General features: G+C 39.0%; 1 protein-coding gene across 16 annotated transcripts in view; it reads right to left on the bottom strand.

Moving 5' to 3' along the window:
* The window catches only part of CCDC15 (coiled-coil domain containing 15), an 87475-nt gene extending 71318 nt beyond the window's left edge, over positions 1-16157 (bottom strand). For 8 of the 16 annotated variants that reach the window (XM_054661686.2, XM_054661687.2, XM_016922222.3 and 5 more), the window contains exons 1-4: positions 15672-15995; positions 15133-15318; positions 10780-10929; positions 10041-10229 (exon numbers count right to left, since the gene is read on the bottom strand). In XM_054661686.2, coding sequence (XP_054517661.2) covers positions 10041-10229; positions 10780-10929; positions 15133-15309 — 516 coding nt within the window. In that variant the 5' untranslated portion in view covers positions 15310-15318; positions 15672-15995. Of the gene's footprint in view, positions 1-10040; positions 10230-10779; positions 10930-15132; positions 15319-15671 lie in introns of all 16 variants that reach the window. The other 8 variants (XM_054661689.2, XM_063783477.1, XM_054661692.2 and 5 more) reach the window with 4 other exon arrangements.

The raw sequence follows: 16157 nt of genomic DNA, 5'->3' as shown, positions 1-16157 counted from the left end.
CCAAAGTTATGAAGCTGTGATGAGATGACAATACCAGTTAATGGTATAGAAATGAGAAAATAAGAGGGAAGCATACATGTAGAAACAAGGTGACCAACTATACTAGTTTACCTAGAACTGTCTCAGTTTTAGCACTGAAAGTCCCATGTCCTGGAAACCCCTCGATCTTAGACCAATAGGGAAGGTTGGTCACCCTATGAGAAGAACTGAATCAATCAAGCTACTGATTAAATATTAGTGTGAAGATCAAATATCTCATGCTCTTGGGGTCACTGGAGCTCACATCCAGAAAAACTCACATCCAGAAAAACTCTCCAGTTACATTCCTCAAGGGAGCTTGGATTTGTGTGAGATTCTGATTCTTCCCTTATTAACCCATGTGTATTCTTCAAATAAACTTTCCCCTTGTTTGGGTTAGCCTGAGTTCTTGCAGGCAAAAGTGTCTGACTGAAATACTAGTTTTTTCAATGGTAGATTACAAGAATTTAGCAGGCTATTTCACATTACTTAAAGCTTTACTACAAAAAGTAATTATTTCCATGGTTTTAAAAAGCTGGAAAACTAGCACTGTAAAGAGAGAATAAAAATAGAAATAAGATAGTAAAAGATTCAGTGAGAAACAAAAAGCTGGAATAAACCATGCTAGAAAACAGTAGCAAACTGAATAGGGACAGATCAATAAAAAGTTATTATATGGTAAGACTAAAACAATGATCAGTTGTTCTTCAATTCCTCACCAAAATGCTGCTGTCAAGGGACATCACAGAAACTGAATCCCTAAAGATAAATATCAGTCCTAATGAAAACAAAATACTGGTTCTATATATTATAAGACACTTGAAATTTCTTCCAGTCTACAATTCTAGCTCCTACCTTTAGGCAACTAATCTTAACTGACCTTTGAACAAGTAGGTAATACCAAGTATTATCAAGTAGAGGGTGAGGTGAGGGGTGCGGATTAAGAGCAATAGTGGCCAAATCATATTTAAAATACAGTATTGTGTTGTTTTTGAGGTCCTATTTCAGAAGAATATTGAAAAACAAAATAGTATTCAGAAGAAATCAATAAGGCATTAGGAATATAGAAACCCAAAAAAGAAAAATGATAACTATAATCAAATACTTGAAGTGCTCTCAGACGCCATCTTATTTTTTATTACCTGAGAGGGCAAAATTAAGACCAATGGATAAAAGTTATAGGGAGGAAGATTTTTGACTCAACATGTTGAAAAAATAGTTGCAATAATTTCAAGTCTTCTAAAAATAAAATGATCAGTCTGAAAAAGTAATGAGTTGTCCAATAGTGGAGGTGTTGTGGCAGGAATTAGATGGCCATATATGGAGATAATATAAAAAGAATTGGGGGGTCCATTCCAAGATGGCTGAATAGGAACAGCTCCGGTCTGCAGCTCCCAGCGTGATCGACGCAGAAGACAGGTGATTTCTGCATTTCCAACTGAGGTACCTGTCATCTCCTTGGGACTGGCTGGACAGTGGGTGCAGCCCACGGAGGGTGAACCGAAGCAGGGTGGGGCATCGCCTCACCCAGGAAGTGCAAGCGGTCGGGGGATTTCCCTTTCCTAGCCAAGGGAAGCCATGACAGATGGTACCTGGAAAATCGGGACACTCCCGCCCTAATACTGCGCTTTTCCAACAGTCTAAGCAAATGGCACACCAAGAGATTATACCCCGCACCTGGCTTGGCAGGTCCCACACCCACAGAGCCTTGCTCACTGCTAGCGCAGCAGTCCGAGATTAAACTGCGAGGCAGCAGCCTGGCTGGAGGAGGGGCGTCCGCCATTCCTGAGGCTTCAGTAGGTAAACAAAGTGTCTAGGAAGCTCGAACTGGGTGGAGCCCACTGCAGCTCAACGAGGCCTGTCTGCCTCTGTAGACTCCATCTCCGGGGTCAGGGCATAGCTGAACAAAAGGCAGCAGAAACTTCTGCAGACTTAAACGTCCCTGTCTGACAGCTCTGAAGAGAGCAGTGGTTCTCCCAGCATGAAGTTTGAGCTCTGAGAACGGACATACTGCCTCCTCAAGTGGGTTCCTGACCCTCCTGTAGCCTAACTGGGAGACACCTCCCAGTAGGGACCGACTGACACCTCACACAGCCAGGCGCCCTCTGAGACGAAGCTTCCAGAGGAAGGATCAGGCAGCAATATTTGCTGTTCTGCAATATTTGCTGTTCTGCAGCCTCCACTGGTGATACCCAGGCAAACAGGATCTGGAGTGGACCTCCAGCAAACTCCAACAGACCTGCAGCTGAGGGACCTGACTGTTAGAAGGAAAACAAACAAACAGAAAGGAATAGCATCAACATCAACAAAAAGGACATCCACACCAAAACTCCATCTGTAGGTCACCATCGTCAAAGACCAAAGGTAAATAAAACCACAAAGATGGGGAGAAACCAGAGCAGAAAAGCTGAAAATTCTAAAAACCAGAGAACCTCTTCTCCTCCAAAGGATCACAGCTCCTCGCCAGCAACGGAACAAAGCTGGATGGAGAATGACTTTGACTAGTTGACAGAAGTAGGCTTCAGAAGGTCGATAATGACAAACTTCTCTGAGCTAAAGGAGGATGTTTGAACCCATCGCAAGGAAGCTAAAACCCTTGAAAAAAGATTAGACGAATGGCTAACTAGAATAAACAGTGTAGAGAAGATCTTAAATGACCTGATGGAGCTGAAAACCATGCACGAGAACTACGTGACGAATGCACAAGCTTCAGTAGCCGATTTGATCAAGTGGAAGAAAGGGTATCAGTGACTGAAGATCAAATTAATGAAATGAAGTGAGAAGTTTAGAGAAAAAAGAATAAAAAGAAATGAACAAAGCCTCCAAGAAATATGGGACTATGTGAAAAGACCAAATCTATGTTTGATTGGTGTACCTGAAAGTGACAGCGAGAATGGAACCAAGTTGGAAAACACTCGTCAGGATATTATCCAGGAGAACTTCCCCAACCTAGCAAGGCAGGTCAACCTTTAAATTCAGGAAATACAGAAAACACCACAAAGATACTCCTCGAGAAGAGCAACCCCAAAACACATAATTGTCAGATTCACCAAGGTTGAAATGAAGGAAAAAATGTTAAGGTCAGCCAGAGAAGGTTGGGTTACCCACAAAGGGAAGCCCATCAGACTAACAGCGGATCTCTCGGCAGAAACTCTACAAGCCAGAAGAGAGTGGGGGCCAATATTCAACATTCTTATAGAAAAGAATTTTCAACGCGGAATTTCATATCCAGCCAAACTAAGCTTCAAAAGTGAAGAAATAAAATCCTTTACAGAGAAGCAAATGCTGAGAGATTTTCTCCCCACCAGGCCTGCCTTACAAGAGCTCCTGAAGGAAGCACTAAACATGGAAAGGAACAACCAGTACCAGCCACTGCAAAAACATGCCAAATTGTAAAGACCATCGATGCTAGGAAGAAACTGCATCAACTAATGGGAAAAATAACCAGCTAACATTATAATGACAGGACCAAATTCACACATAACAATATTAACCTTAAATGTAAATGGGCTAAATGCCCCAATTAAAAGACACAGACTGGCAAATTGAATAAAGAGTCAAGACCATCAGTGTGCTATATTCAGGAGACCCATCACACGTGCAGAGGCACATATAGCCTCAAAATAAAGGGATGGAGGAAGATCTACCAAGCAAATGGAAAACAAACAAAAAAAAAAGCAGGGGTTGCAATCCTAGTCTCTGATAAAACAGACTTTAAACCAATAAAGATCAAGAGACAAGGCCATTACATAACGGTAAAAGGATCAATTCAACAAGAAGAGCTAACTATCCTAAATGTATATACACCCAATACAGGAGCACCCAGATTCATAAAGCAAGTCCTCAGAGACCTACAAAGAGACTTAGACTCCCACACAATAATAATGGGAGACTTTAACACCCCACTGTCAATATTAGACAGATCAACGAGACAGAAGGTTAACAAGGATATACAGGACTTGAACTCAGCTCTGCACCAAGTGGACCTAATAGACATCTACAGAACTCTCCACCCCAAATCAACAGAATATACATTCTTCTCAGCACCACATCGCACTTATTCCAAAATTGACCACATAGTTGGAAGTAAAGCACTCCTCAGCAAATGTAAAAGAACAGAAATCACAACAGACTGTCTCTCCGATGACAGTGCAATCAAATTAGAACTCAGGATTAAGAAACTCACTCAAAACCGCACAACTACATGGAAACTGGACAACCTGCTCCTGAATGACTACTGGGTAAATAACAAAATGAAGGCAGAAATAAAGATATTCTTTGAAACCAATGAGAACAGAGACACAACATACCAGAATCTATCGGACACATTTAAAGCAGTGTGTAGAGGGAAATTTATAGCACTAAATGCCCACAAGAAAAAGCAGGAAAGATCTAAAATCGTCACCCTAACATCACAATTAAAAGAACTAGAGAAGCAAGAGAAAACAAATTCAAAAGCTAGCAGAAGGCAAGAAATAACTAAGATCAGAGTAGAACTGAAGGAGATAGAGACACAAAAACCCTTCAAAGAATCAATGAATCCAGGAGCTGGTTTTCTGAAAAGATCAACAAAATTGATAGACCGCTAGCAAGATTAATAAAGAAGAAAAGAGAGAAGAATCAAATAGACACAATAAAAAATGATAAAGGGGATATCACCACCAATCCCACAGAAATGCAAACTACCATCAGAGAATACTACAAACACCTCTACGCAAATAAACTAGAAAATCTAGAAGAAATGGATAAATTCCTCCACACATACACCCTCCCAAGACTAAACCAGGAAGAAGTTGAATCCTTGAACAGACCAATAACAGGCTCTGAAATTGAGGCAATAATTAATAGCCTACCAACCAAAAAAAGTCCAAGACCAGATGGATTCACAGCCAAATTCTACCAAAGGTACAAAGAGGAGCTGGTACCATTCCTTCTGAAACTATTCCAATCAATAGAAAAAGAAGGAATCCTCCCTAACTCATTTTATGAGGCCGGCATCATCCTGATACCAAAGCCTGGCAGAGACACAACAAAAAAAGAGAATTTTAGACCAATATCCCTGATGAACATCGATGCAAAAATCCTCAATAAAATACTGGCAAACTGAATCCAGCAGCACATCAAAAAGCTTATCCACCAAGATCAAGTTGGCTTCATCCCTGGGATGCAAGGCTGGTTCAACAAATGCAAATCAATAAACGTACGCCATCACATAAACAGAACCAAAGACAAAAACCACATGATTATCTCAATAGATGCAGAAAAGGCCTTTGACAAAATTCAACAGCGCTTCATGCTAAAAACTCTCAATAAACTAGGTATTGATGGGGCATATCTCAAAATAATAAGAGCTATTTATGACAAACCTACAGCCAATATCATACTGAATGGGCAAAAACTGGAAGCATTCCCTTTGAAAACTGGCACAAGACAGCGATGACCTCTCTCACCACTCCTACTCAACATAGTGTTAGAAGTTCTGACCAGGGGAATCAGGCAAGAGAAAGACATAAAGGGTATTCAATTAGGAAAAGAGGAAGTCAAATTGTCCCTGTTTGCAGATGACATGATTGTATATTTAGAAAACCCCATTGACTCAGCCCAAAATCTCCTAAGCTCATAAGCAACTTCAGCAAAGTCTCAGGATACAAAATCAATGTGCAAAAATCACAAGTATTCCTACACACCAATAACAGACAAACGGCCAAATCATGAGTGAACTCCCATTCACAACTGCTTCAAAGAGAATAAAATACCTAGGAATCCAACTTACATGAAGGGATGTGAAGGACCTCTTCAAGGAGAACTACAAACCACTGCTCAACTAAATAAAAGAGGACACAAACAAATGGAAGAACATTCCATGCTCATGGATAGGAAGAATCAATATCGTGAAAATGGCCATACTGCCCAAGGTAATTTATAGATTCAGTGCTATCCCCATCAAGCTACCACTGACTTTCTTCACAGAATTGGAAAAAACTACTTTAAAGTTCATATGGAACCAAAAAAGAGCCCGCATTGCCACGACAATCCTAAACAAAAAGAACAAAGTTGGAGGCATCACGCTACCTGACTTCAAACTATATTACAAGGTTACAGTAACCAAAACAACATGGTACTGGTACCAAAACAGATATATAGACAAATGGAACAGAACAGAGGCCTCAGAAATAACACCACACATCTACAACCATCTGATCTTTGACAAATCTGACAAAAGCAAGAAATGGGGAAAGGATTCCCTATTAATAAATGGTGCTGGGAAAACTGGCTAGCCATATGTAGAAAGCTGAAACTGGATCCCTTCCTTACACCTTATACAAAAATTAATTCAAGATGGATTAAAGACTTAAATGTTAGACCTAAAACCATAAAAACTCTAGATGAAAACCTAGGCAATACCATTCAGGACATAGGCATGGGCAAGGACTTCATGACTAAAACACCAAAAGCAATGGCAACAGAAGCCAAAATTGACAAATGGGATCTAATTAAACTAAAGAGCTTCTGCACAGCAAAAGAAACTACCATCAGAGTGAACAGGCAACCTACAGAATGGGAGAAAATTTTTGCAATCTACACATTTGACAAAGGGGTAATATCCAGAATCTACAAAGAACTTACACAAATTTACAAGAAAAAATCAAACAATCCCATCAAAAAGTGGGCAAAGGATATGAACAGACACTTCTCAAAAGAAGACATTTATGAAGCCAACAGACACATGAAAAAATGCTCATCATCACTGGCCATCAGAGAAATGTAAATCAAAACCACAATGAGATACCATCTCACACCAGTTAGAATGGCAATCATTAAAAAGTCAGGAAACAACAGGTGCTGGAGAGGATGTGGAGAAATAGGAACACTTTTACACTGTTGGTGGGACTGTAAATTAGTTCAACCATTGTGGAAGACAGTGTGGCGATTCCTCGAGGATCTAGAACTAGAAATACCATTTGACCCAGCCATCTCATTACTTGGTATATACCCAAAGGATTATAAATCATGCTACTATAAAGACACATGTGTTTATTGCAGCACTATTCACAATAGCAAAGGCTTGGAACCAACCCAAATGTCCATCAGTGATAGACTGGATTAAGAAAATGTGGCACATATACACCATGAAATACTATGCAGCCATAAAAAAGGATGAGTTCATGTCCTTTGTAGGGACATGGATGAAGCTGGAAACCATAATTCTAAGCAAACTATCTCAAGGACAGAAAACCAAACACCGCATGTTCTCACTCATAGGTCGGAATTGAACAATGAGAACACTTGGACACAGGGTTGGGAACATCACACACCAGGGCCTGTCATGGCATGGTGGGAAGCGGGGAGGGATAGCATTAGGAGAAATACCTCATGTAAATGACAAGTTAATGGATGCAGCACACCAACATGGCACATGTATACATATGTAACAAACCTGCATGTTGTGCACATGTACCCTAGAATTTAAAATATAATCAAAAAAAAAAGAACTGAATTCCTTGGACAGAGAAAGATAGGACCAGATAATATTCTTTTTTAACATTTAATTAAAAATATAAATAAATTCAAACCTATGGAAAACCTCAAACATATACAGAAGTAATCAGAACACTATAATGAACCACCATGGACAGATATGGATACCTCACTTTAGCACTATCAACTCCTAGCCAATCTTGCTTCATCCGTAACTCCCTACTTTACCTCATTCTTTTATTATTTAAGTATATTCCAGACATCAAATACTTTCATGTATAAATGTTTCAACATGTCAGATGAATGTTTGAAACTCTTCCAACTCCAAGATCACGTTTGTATAACACCAACACAAGAAAACTGAGACGTGTACTAACATTCAGAAAGTGAATTATGTGTACCATTTACCCAACCAGTTCTAGATAAACTAAGGGAGTTCGTGCCTGAACTGTCTCATTGTCTAGTTTCACGGTGACATCTAGTGGATAAAAACTGCAACAGAAGTGGTAAGATCAGAAAGCATCTATTGTCATGGAGTCATATGGACAAAGTTTACAGGCTCAAAATAGTTAAGTCACTGAGCATTCTTCAGTAGTTCATGTCCTTTTAAAAAAAAAAAAAGTGTGGGGGTATTATAAAAACTTTTAAAAATCTTGTGACATTTAAGGTTTTTCATAACCTGATTTCCTCCTCCTTATCCAACCCCATTTTTGGTTATTCTCCATTATAAACTACCAATTAGAAAGGTTCCATTACTTATTCCCAAATACACCTGGCTCATTGGAGATTCTAGGCTTTTTTTTTGTTTGGGTGGTTTTTAAGAAAAAATTATCTCGGCCAGGTGTGGTGGCTCACACCTGTAATCCCAGCACTTTGGGAGGCCAAGGCAGGCGGATCCCTTGAGCTCAGGAATTTGATACCAGCCTGGCCAACATGGTGAAACCCCATCTCTACTAAAAATACAAAAATTAGCCAGGCATGGTGGCAGGCACCTACCCCAGCTACTCAGGAGGCTGAGGCAGGAGAATCAGGAGATTCTCTTGAACTCAGGAGGAGGTTGCAGTGAGCCAGGACTGCACCACTGCACTCCAGCATGGGCAACAGAGTGAGACTCCGTCTCTAAGAAAAACAAATTCTCTTGAATTTACCAATACAAAATGTGTAGTTCAATTCTATCTCTCCCATGAATTCTTCCCCTACTGTTTCCTTAAAAATTTCTGAACTCCCATAGCACAACTTTATTGCAAAACACAGAAAATCTCTCTATATTATTATCTGATACAATGAGTGGTCTATTAGTTTTGTATTTCTACCTGAAAATATAAACCCATGGAAGGTCCTATTTTACATTTCCTTAGTATCGCTACAATCCATAACAAACAGCATATGCAAATACTGCTGACTGATGAGTTCTATTTTTGTATTAAACAGATGAAGTAAAATCCTCACTACAGTGGGACTAACAGCTACAAGCACCACGAAAGCAAGGACTGTGTCTGTCTTAAGTCAATGTTCTATTCCTTGTACTTTATGCAGTGCCTGGCTCAATAAATATTTGCTAAACAAATAAAAATGATTATTACAAACTGAACAATGACAAGAAAGAGTCAAATAGTTGTGGACAAAGAAAAAAATTTTAATAGTAGTTCAACATGATAATGTGTGCTTCTAAACTTTTCCTATTTATACTAATAGCACAATTAAATGATGACCAAGTATGTTAAGCAGTAATACAGCTTTTATTTTCACATACTCATAATTTTCCATATTTTCTCTCTTCCTCTCATTATTTCTAGTAATACATTTTAAATAAGATGAAGAACAATTACTGAAGCAGAGTTGAAGACTGTATCAACTGGACAAAAGCTCAGGTATACTAAGGTGGGGGCTAAATGGACAGAGTCAAGCAATTTGAATGGATGAAATCTACTCACAGTGGTTAATTTTTAAATATTAGGTATATAAAATGAGTCATTAAATAAAAATTACATTTTTCCAAAAACTCTGGATATGTTACAAATTTACTATGTATTATTCTTTAACCTACAACTATAGATTCATTTATTGTGATAATCAGATTAAAAAACAAAAATAAGAAAAATGAGACAAAGATAAATAATAAATGAAATGCCACCTATGTATACTGAACTTCTTTGCAACGAAGGTAAGAATTATTTCTCTCTGTATATTACAAACTAATAGTAGCTTGCCTAGAATATAATTTCAATATAACTTGGAAAATCCATGTTCTTGACCTAAAGTGCTTTCTAATAGGTTTTGAATTCTAGCACTTTGGCACTTTTCTTTAGATAATTTTAGAGTATCTTACCAAACACAAATGAATTTAAATTTAAAATTTTTAAAAAGCATTATCCCACTATTCCCCACTTTACAAAGCTAAAAAAAAAAAAAAGGGATGATTATCAAAAGTGAAGTTGAGTGTGATAACTCTTAATCCCTACCTCATACCCTAGATGTCATATTTATAGTTTAGGGGATGGGGAAAATATCATAGACATAAAATAAAATGGACAGGTACTTACAGCCTGGGCTTGTTGTTGGAATAATTCATTCTGATTCTCTTCATCCTCTATTCCATCCCCAGGCATCAGGGAAGGAGGTAACCTAGAACTTCCAATAGCAACATTCAAATTGTTTGGAAAAACACTTGTCCTTTTGGAAGTTAAGTGTGTTGCTGAAGACTGCATGGCTATGGAGCCTTCTTTTTGTGCCTACACAAAAGAAGAAAGGGGGATAGTAACATTCTACCCCAATCCAGAGCAATCAAATAATGCCTCTAAAGCAGTTCAGAAGATTTTAAATTGGGGTGGGGGGCAGGGGAGAGGCTTTAGCTGGCAGAGAAACTAACATTTACCAGGCACCTCCCATGTGCTAATAATTTAGGTTATCTCATCTAACTCTCACACAATCCTATGAGAGAAGTATCATATCCTTATTTTATGGATGAAGAAACTACAATCAGTGAAGTTAAGTAATTAGCCAAAAGTCAATAGCTAGAAGTGGCAAAGCCAAAATTCAAACTCAAGTCTGAACCCAAAATTCTGACATTGCTTTTAACTATTTGGTAAAAGCAAAAAATTGAGTCAGAACACAGGAATAAAACATGGTTTCTCTACAAAAAAAATCTACTGTCTTCACTAGTTAATTAGATTATATTAGGCATGTTATCAAAGGAAAGCAATTCTCTTACTGCCTAATAGCTTATCTCATAACACACATATTTTCCATTCAATCTTTACTCAGGCTCACTTTTGAACTTACTCTTTCATAAGACTTCTGAAGCTGTTGCTTTTTTCTCAACCTAATTTGTTGATTTACTCGGTATTTAACTTGTTTCTGAAAATGTTTCAAAGCTTCTTGTTTTTTTCTTAGCTGTTCCTTTAGTTCTTCTTCAATTAAATATGCTGATGTCTTTAAAGATGAAAGACAGAAAATGAACTTAAATGTTAGCAGTTTTGTCCATTAGGGCTGTTTTAAACACAAAACAGTCAGGATAAGGATACAATCCTGAAAAAAATAATTCCATTCTGTACAAAAAAAATGGAATGTATGAGTATCAAATCTTAAATTTTTTATTGAATTAGAACTAACGATGTCTTCATTAAATCTTAATGAACCAAATAAAACCTAACACGTTACACATTTTCTAAAATGGAGTAAATAGTCAAGACACACCAGGTTACTTACCACTCACCAAATATGTCCTATTGTTAAAATGTCTTCATATTTGGCATTATGCTCCATTTTTAACCTGGCATGCCCTTCCTTTCATCTCCACCTAGTAAAGGCCTATTCAGTTTTCACAACCATTTAATACCCACTCCCCAGTACCTTCCACAACACTCTCTCTCTAAGCCCTCTTATGCTATAACACCTCTCATTTCACCAATGTTAACTGAGTATAGTACTTCTTGACTCCCCTACTAGATTATGAACTCTTTGAGGGCAGGATATGTATTCAATTCTCCTTTATTTCCCCTACGGCATCTAGTACAGAGCCTTCACTATAAGGGTAGTCAATATATATTTATATAATTGCTCAATTCCAAAACATATTCTAAACCAGGGGTGTCCAATATTTTGGCTTCCCTGGGCCATGTTGGAAGAACTGTCACATAAAATACATTAACACTAGTAGCTGATGAGAAAAAAAAAATCACAAAAAAACTCATTGTGTTAATTAAGAAAATTTATTAATTTACATTGGGTCGCATTCAAAGCCATCCTGGGCCACATGTGGCCCATGGCCGCATGTTGGACAAGCTTGTTCTGAACAATCTGAAACACTTTATCCCATTTGAGTTCTTGATCTGCATTTATCTCCTCTAAGTGCTTTGAATAATAATCATAGTCATCATCATAACAGCACTTATCATTATTATGGATCTATCAGGTGACAAGTATTTTAACTACATTGTAGCACTCTATCCTCAAAACCACCTTTGGCAGTAGGTATTCTTATCCCTTATGTTACAGATGAGGAAACTGGAGTTCAGAAAGATTAAGTAATTTTAATATAGCTAACTAGTAGCAGAACTAGAAGTTTCTGACTCCAACAATTATGTTCCTCTCTACACTGCTTTTCTCTTGACTATGTCTCTCTTTCACTAGGAATTTTCAAATTAAATAAAATCATCATCATATCTCGTACCTATTCCTTCTAACTCAGTGATTCCAACTTCTAATTCTGAAGGGTACCTCAGATCATTTTACAGGCTGTCATTAAATTCTCAAAATCAAATGCATTCAAATTTCAATTTAAGTTAAAATTTCCAAGATGTCTATCCCATAAACTACTCTAGTGGAGTGTACAAGTGTCAAAGAACAATTAGGTAAAATAATTCCAACGGAGAGATATATACGTAATGAAGCCTGAACAACTGACCCAGCTTAACTCAAGCCCCAGACAAGTTTAAGCCATTCGGCCTCTTTCTTTTACCTCCATTTTCTCTGCTCCTCTTTTACTCCACAAGATTACAAGCCAGGTCATAAAGAAACTTCCACCTCTGTTCTTAGAGTGCTCATTCTGAAGGAAGTCAGCACCATATAAAAATTCAGACTACCCTGAGATTACCATGCTGTGAGGAAGCCCAAGTTAGTCAAACAGAGAAGCCATGTGAAAAGAGAAACATATCTAACCAGCACCCAGACATTCTAGTCATCCTAGGCCAAGCGTCAGATATGTGAATAAGAAAGCCATCTTGGACATTACAGCCCAGCAGGTGCCACATTACTGGGAGAACTTGACTATTTTCTAGCTCCAGCCAATAGCCGGAAAATAGTCAAGGTGTCTCAGACATGTCCAGTTATTTGAGCCCCAGCTGAGGCCCCAGACACTATGGGGCAGAGACAAGCCATTACCACTGTACCCTGCTCAAATTCCTGATACATAGTATTATTTGCTTTATACCACTAAGTTCTGGGGTGGTTGGTTACACAGCAAAAGGTAACCAGAACAAATTATAAAATAATGCAATCCCATATATGATGATAGAACAGCAGTGTCTTTTGATGCTAATTTATTAATAATTATTGGGGGGAGGTAGTCTAAAGCTATGACATTTTTAGGAATCCTGATGGCCCCCTGAAATTTTGGGGAGAAAAATGAGTAGAAGTTCCCCTTTAGAACAGACATGATCTAAGGGCTAAGCTTTAGAAGTAACTATTCAGCATTTATTTTGAGCTGACAGAGCTATATCCGTTAATAAGGGTGGATACCCAGACTAGATATGCTAAAGCTATAAGGAGTTCTATTAGATGCTTGATCAAATTCCCTTTGGCTGGAACTGATTAGAAATTTTTAAATCAGGAAAAGGAGATATGTTTATCCATGTTCCAAGACTTTAATATTTTGAGTTAATGTGTGTGAATACGATAGTCAATACTTCTTAACACAGAAAAAGTTTGATGGTGTCAAATTTTAGGCATGTTGACACTACTGATATTATACAGATGTAGTTTGAGCAATTACAAAGAGGTGTCAACAACTTAAATACCAAAATATCTTTATACCAAATCTTACCAAGTCTTGTGGGGTGTTTCCTGCATTCATCCCTTCTCATTCCACTCCTTTTTTTTTTCCAGAGATGGGGTCTCACTCTATTGCCCAGGCTAGAGTGCAGTAGTATGATCATAGTTCACTGCAGCCTACAACTCGTGGGCTCAAGCACTTCAACCATCCTTTTTCAAGGCTGTTCTTCTCTATTTCTTACCACTAACAAAGTTTCGATGCTATACTCCATGCTTAAATTATTATAATTATATTCTAATTTATCCCCAGGATCCAATCACTCCCTATCCTTCAAAACCTTCGAAGCAGTTCATCTAATGAAAACACTGGTTGATCATGACATTCACCTGTAAATATTAAACAAAGTCAATCCCTTCTCCAAAATTTCCTAAGGTACTCTACCATCCCTATTTTCCATAATCCTGTCAGCGACCATTCTCCTACTAAGCTTTCCACTCCAATCGATCTAATCTACCCTTAGAATCCTGAACCTTGCTTACTTCTTACTCTCCTCATTCTCCTTAATAGGAGAATCATTCCCTTCCCTTCTCCGATCAAATTCTTCATTACACTTTCCTGGGTCACATCAACCCAACGTCATAGCTTCTTGATTGAGCATTATATTCTTAGAACTTAGATAGATATACCACCTAGACTCTTAAAATCCTTTTTGGAAATAGGCAGGGTAGGAATAAATCAATGAATACACATACATATGTGCAAACATAAATAAAATGAATATAGTATATTGCGTTACTTTAACATTTAAACATGTCTCATTTCTCTTCTGAGATCAAGTACACTGAGGGAACATATCTCATCCTTTTTTCATCCATGTTCAGCACCTTGTCTACACATACAGAAGACATTTTGTGCCTTTCATAAATACTTCATGAGTGTCTATATTGATTAGGCAGTATTTAAGATAAAAGTGGGAATGTGATGATAAATGACATTTGTTCTCTACGCTCAAGGAGCTCACACTGCATCAGGAAAAGATATATAAACAATCTACTATAACACAATGTGGTAAGTGCCAAGTTAAATTTGAACAAATAGCTAAGGGGCACAGTTTGGTGAAAGACTATCAGAAACCATGGAATTTCTAGTTAGACTTTCTCAGATTACCAGAGTTCATCTCTTTCTCCTTTATTCTATTACTCCATTTTGCCTGAATCCTCATTACAAAATTTATCATAAACCTTAAGCAACCAATTAATGTTACTTGAAGTATGCCAACTATCATCCATACTAAGTTGCAGTGTCTGGAAGATGTAGATAGTGCTTATGTCTTGGGCATAACAAGCAATCAAGAGTCTGAAGTAAACTGATATACAGATATATATCTATATAACCTGTTCCATGTAGATTATGCTCTATATATTATAGTAGGTGAGTAATACATATTTGATTATGCCAACTAAAGCTGCAGTCAAGTTTTGGCAAATACTTGTCCTATAATCCTAATGCAAGAGCATAAACTGTTTATGGCAGAATAGAAACAGCATCCTCGGACTGTTCATCTTTAAGCACCCAGGATTAAAGAAGGCTAATAAAAAGGGTGGTGGGGAACCCCACCATATTTGGATCAAACTGACACTCACATATGCTGGGATTTCCGAACTACCTGGTGAGGCAGGTTCCACCCATGCCCCAACTGGTACTATAGCCTCGTTCCTCTCAGCCAGCACTGCCAACACGTCCTTGCTCTTCAGGGGGTTTAAAGCCAGGGGCAACCTTGAGGTATTTCGAGGTTTCTTTCGGGCCATACTTCCCAGCATCTGTGACTCCTGATTAGGAGAAAGAAAAAGCTTAAAATCTTCAAATGACTGCATTAAAAGTTCAACCTCCTAACACATGAGCCACAGGCCCGTGAAAAGGAGAGAAGCCCTGGAGGCAGGAGCCTGGCATGAAGTGGAAACACGAGGATTCTAGAGAAAAAGGAAGAAAAGAAGGGAAGAGAAATGGGAAGAAATAAAGAGGCAAGGAAAGGTTTTTAAGTTGCCTTCTAGAAGAAATGGCGATGAGAGGGAAGAGAAAGGATGGGAATGACAGAACGAAGACTGTCCTCAGCTGTGGGCGCAGCGAGGCGGGAAGGGAGGAATGACAGCTGCAACCTGGAGAAAGAGGGAGGGGCGGGGACCTGTGTCTGCAGCCGAGTCCCAATAATCGGTATAGGTTGTGGGAAGACGCGCCGAACGGCTGGGAGCCTCGGGCCAGATAAAAGCCTGCTTCTGAGGCCCCGAGGCCTGCTCCGGCTGAGATGGCACTGGCCAGGAATCGGCCCGCAGCTCGCCACAGACTCAGTCTACTCGGAGTACTAAGGTAACCGCCTCAAGTAAACCGCCACTTTGCGGTGGGCTGCTCCGTCCCGCCCATCCGTAGCCTTATGCCCGCCCTTTCCGGAGCCCGCGTCCCCTCCCGGAGCTGGGAAGGCGTGAGAGGTGGAGTTTCGAGCGTCCGAGGTATCGTCATTTCCTCTTCCTGTCCGGCTGAGGGGGCGGGGACGTGTGGGTAAGCGGAGTCGCTGGGTAATGCGCCATGTGAGGCGCGGTGGGACTGTAGTTCCTGGACCAACGCCGAGACTTCCTAAATCCCTCCGGAAAGGGATGCGTTGGGCCTGTGATCT

The sequence above is a fragment of the Pan troglodytes genome, chromosome 9 (genome assembly GCF_028858775.2).
Source record: "Pan troglodytes isolate AG18354 chromosome 9, NHGRI_mPanTro3-v2.0_pri, whole genome shotgun sequence".
Taxonomy (NCBI): domain Eukaryota; kingdom Metazoa; phylum Chordata; class Mammalia; order Primates; family Hominidae; genus Pan; species Pan troglodytes.
The sequence above is the reverse complement of the archived record's forward strand: the minus strand, read 5'-3'. Positions and strand labels throughout refer to the sequence as shown.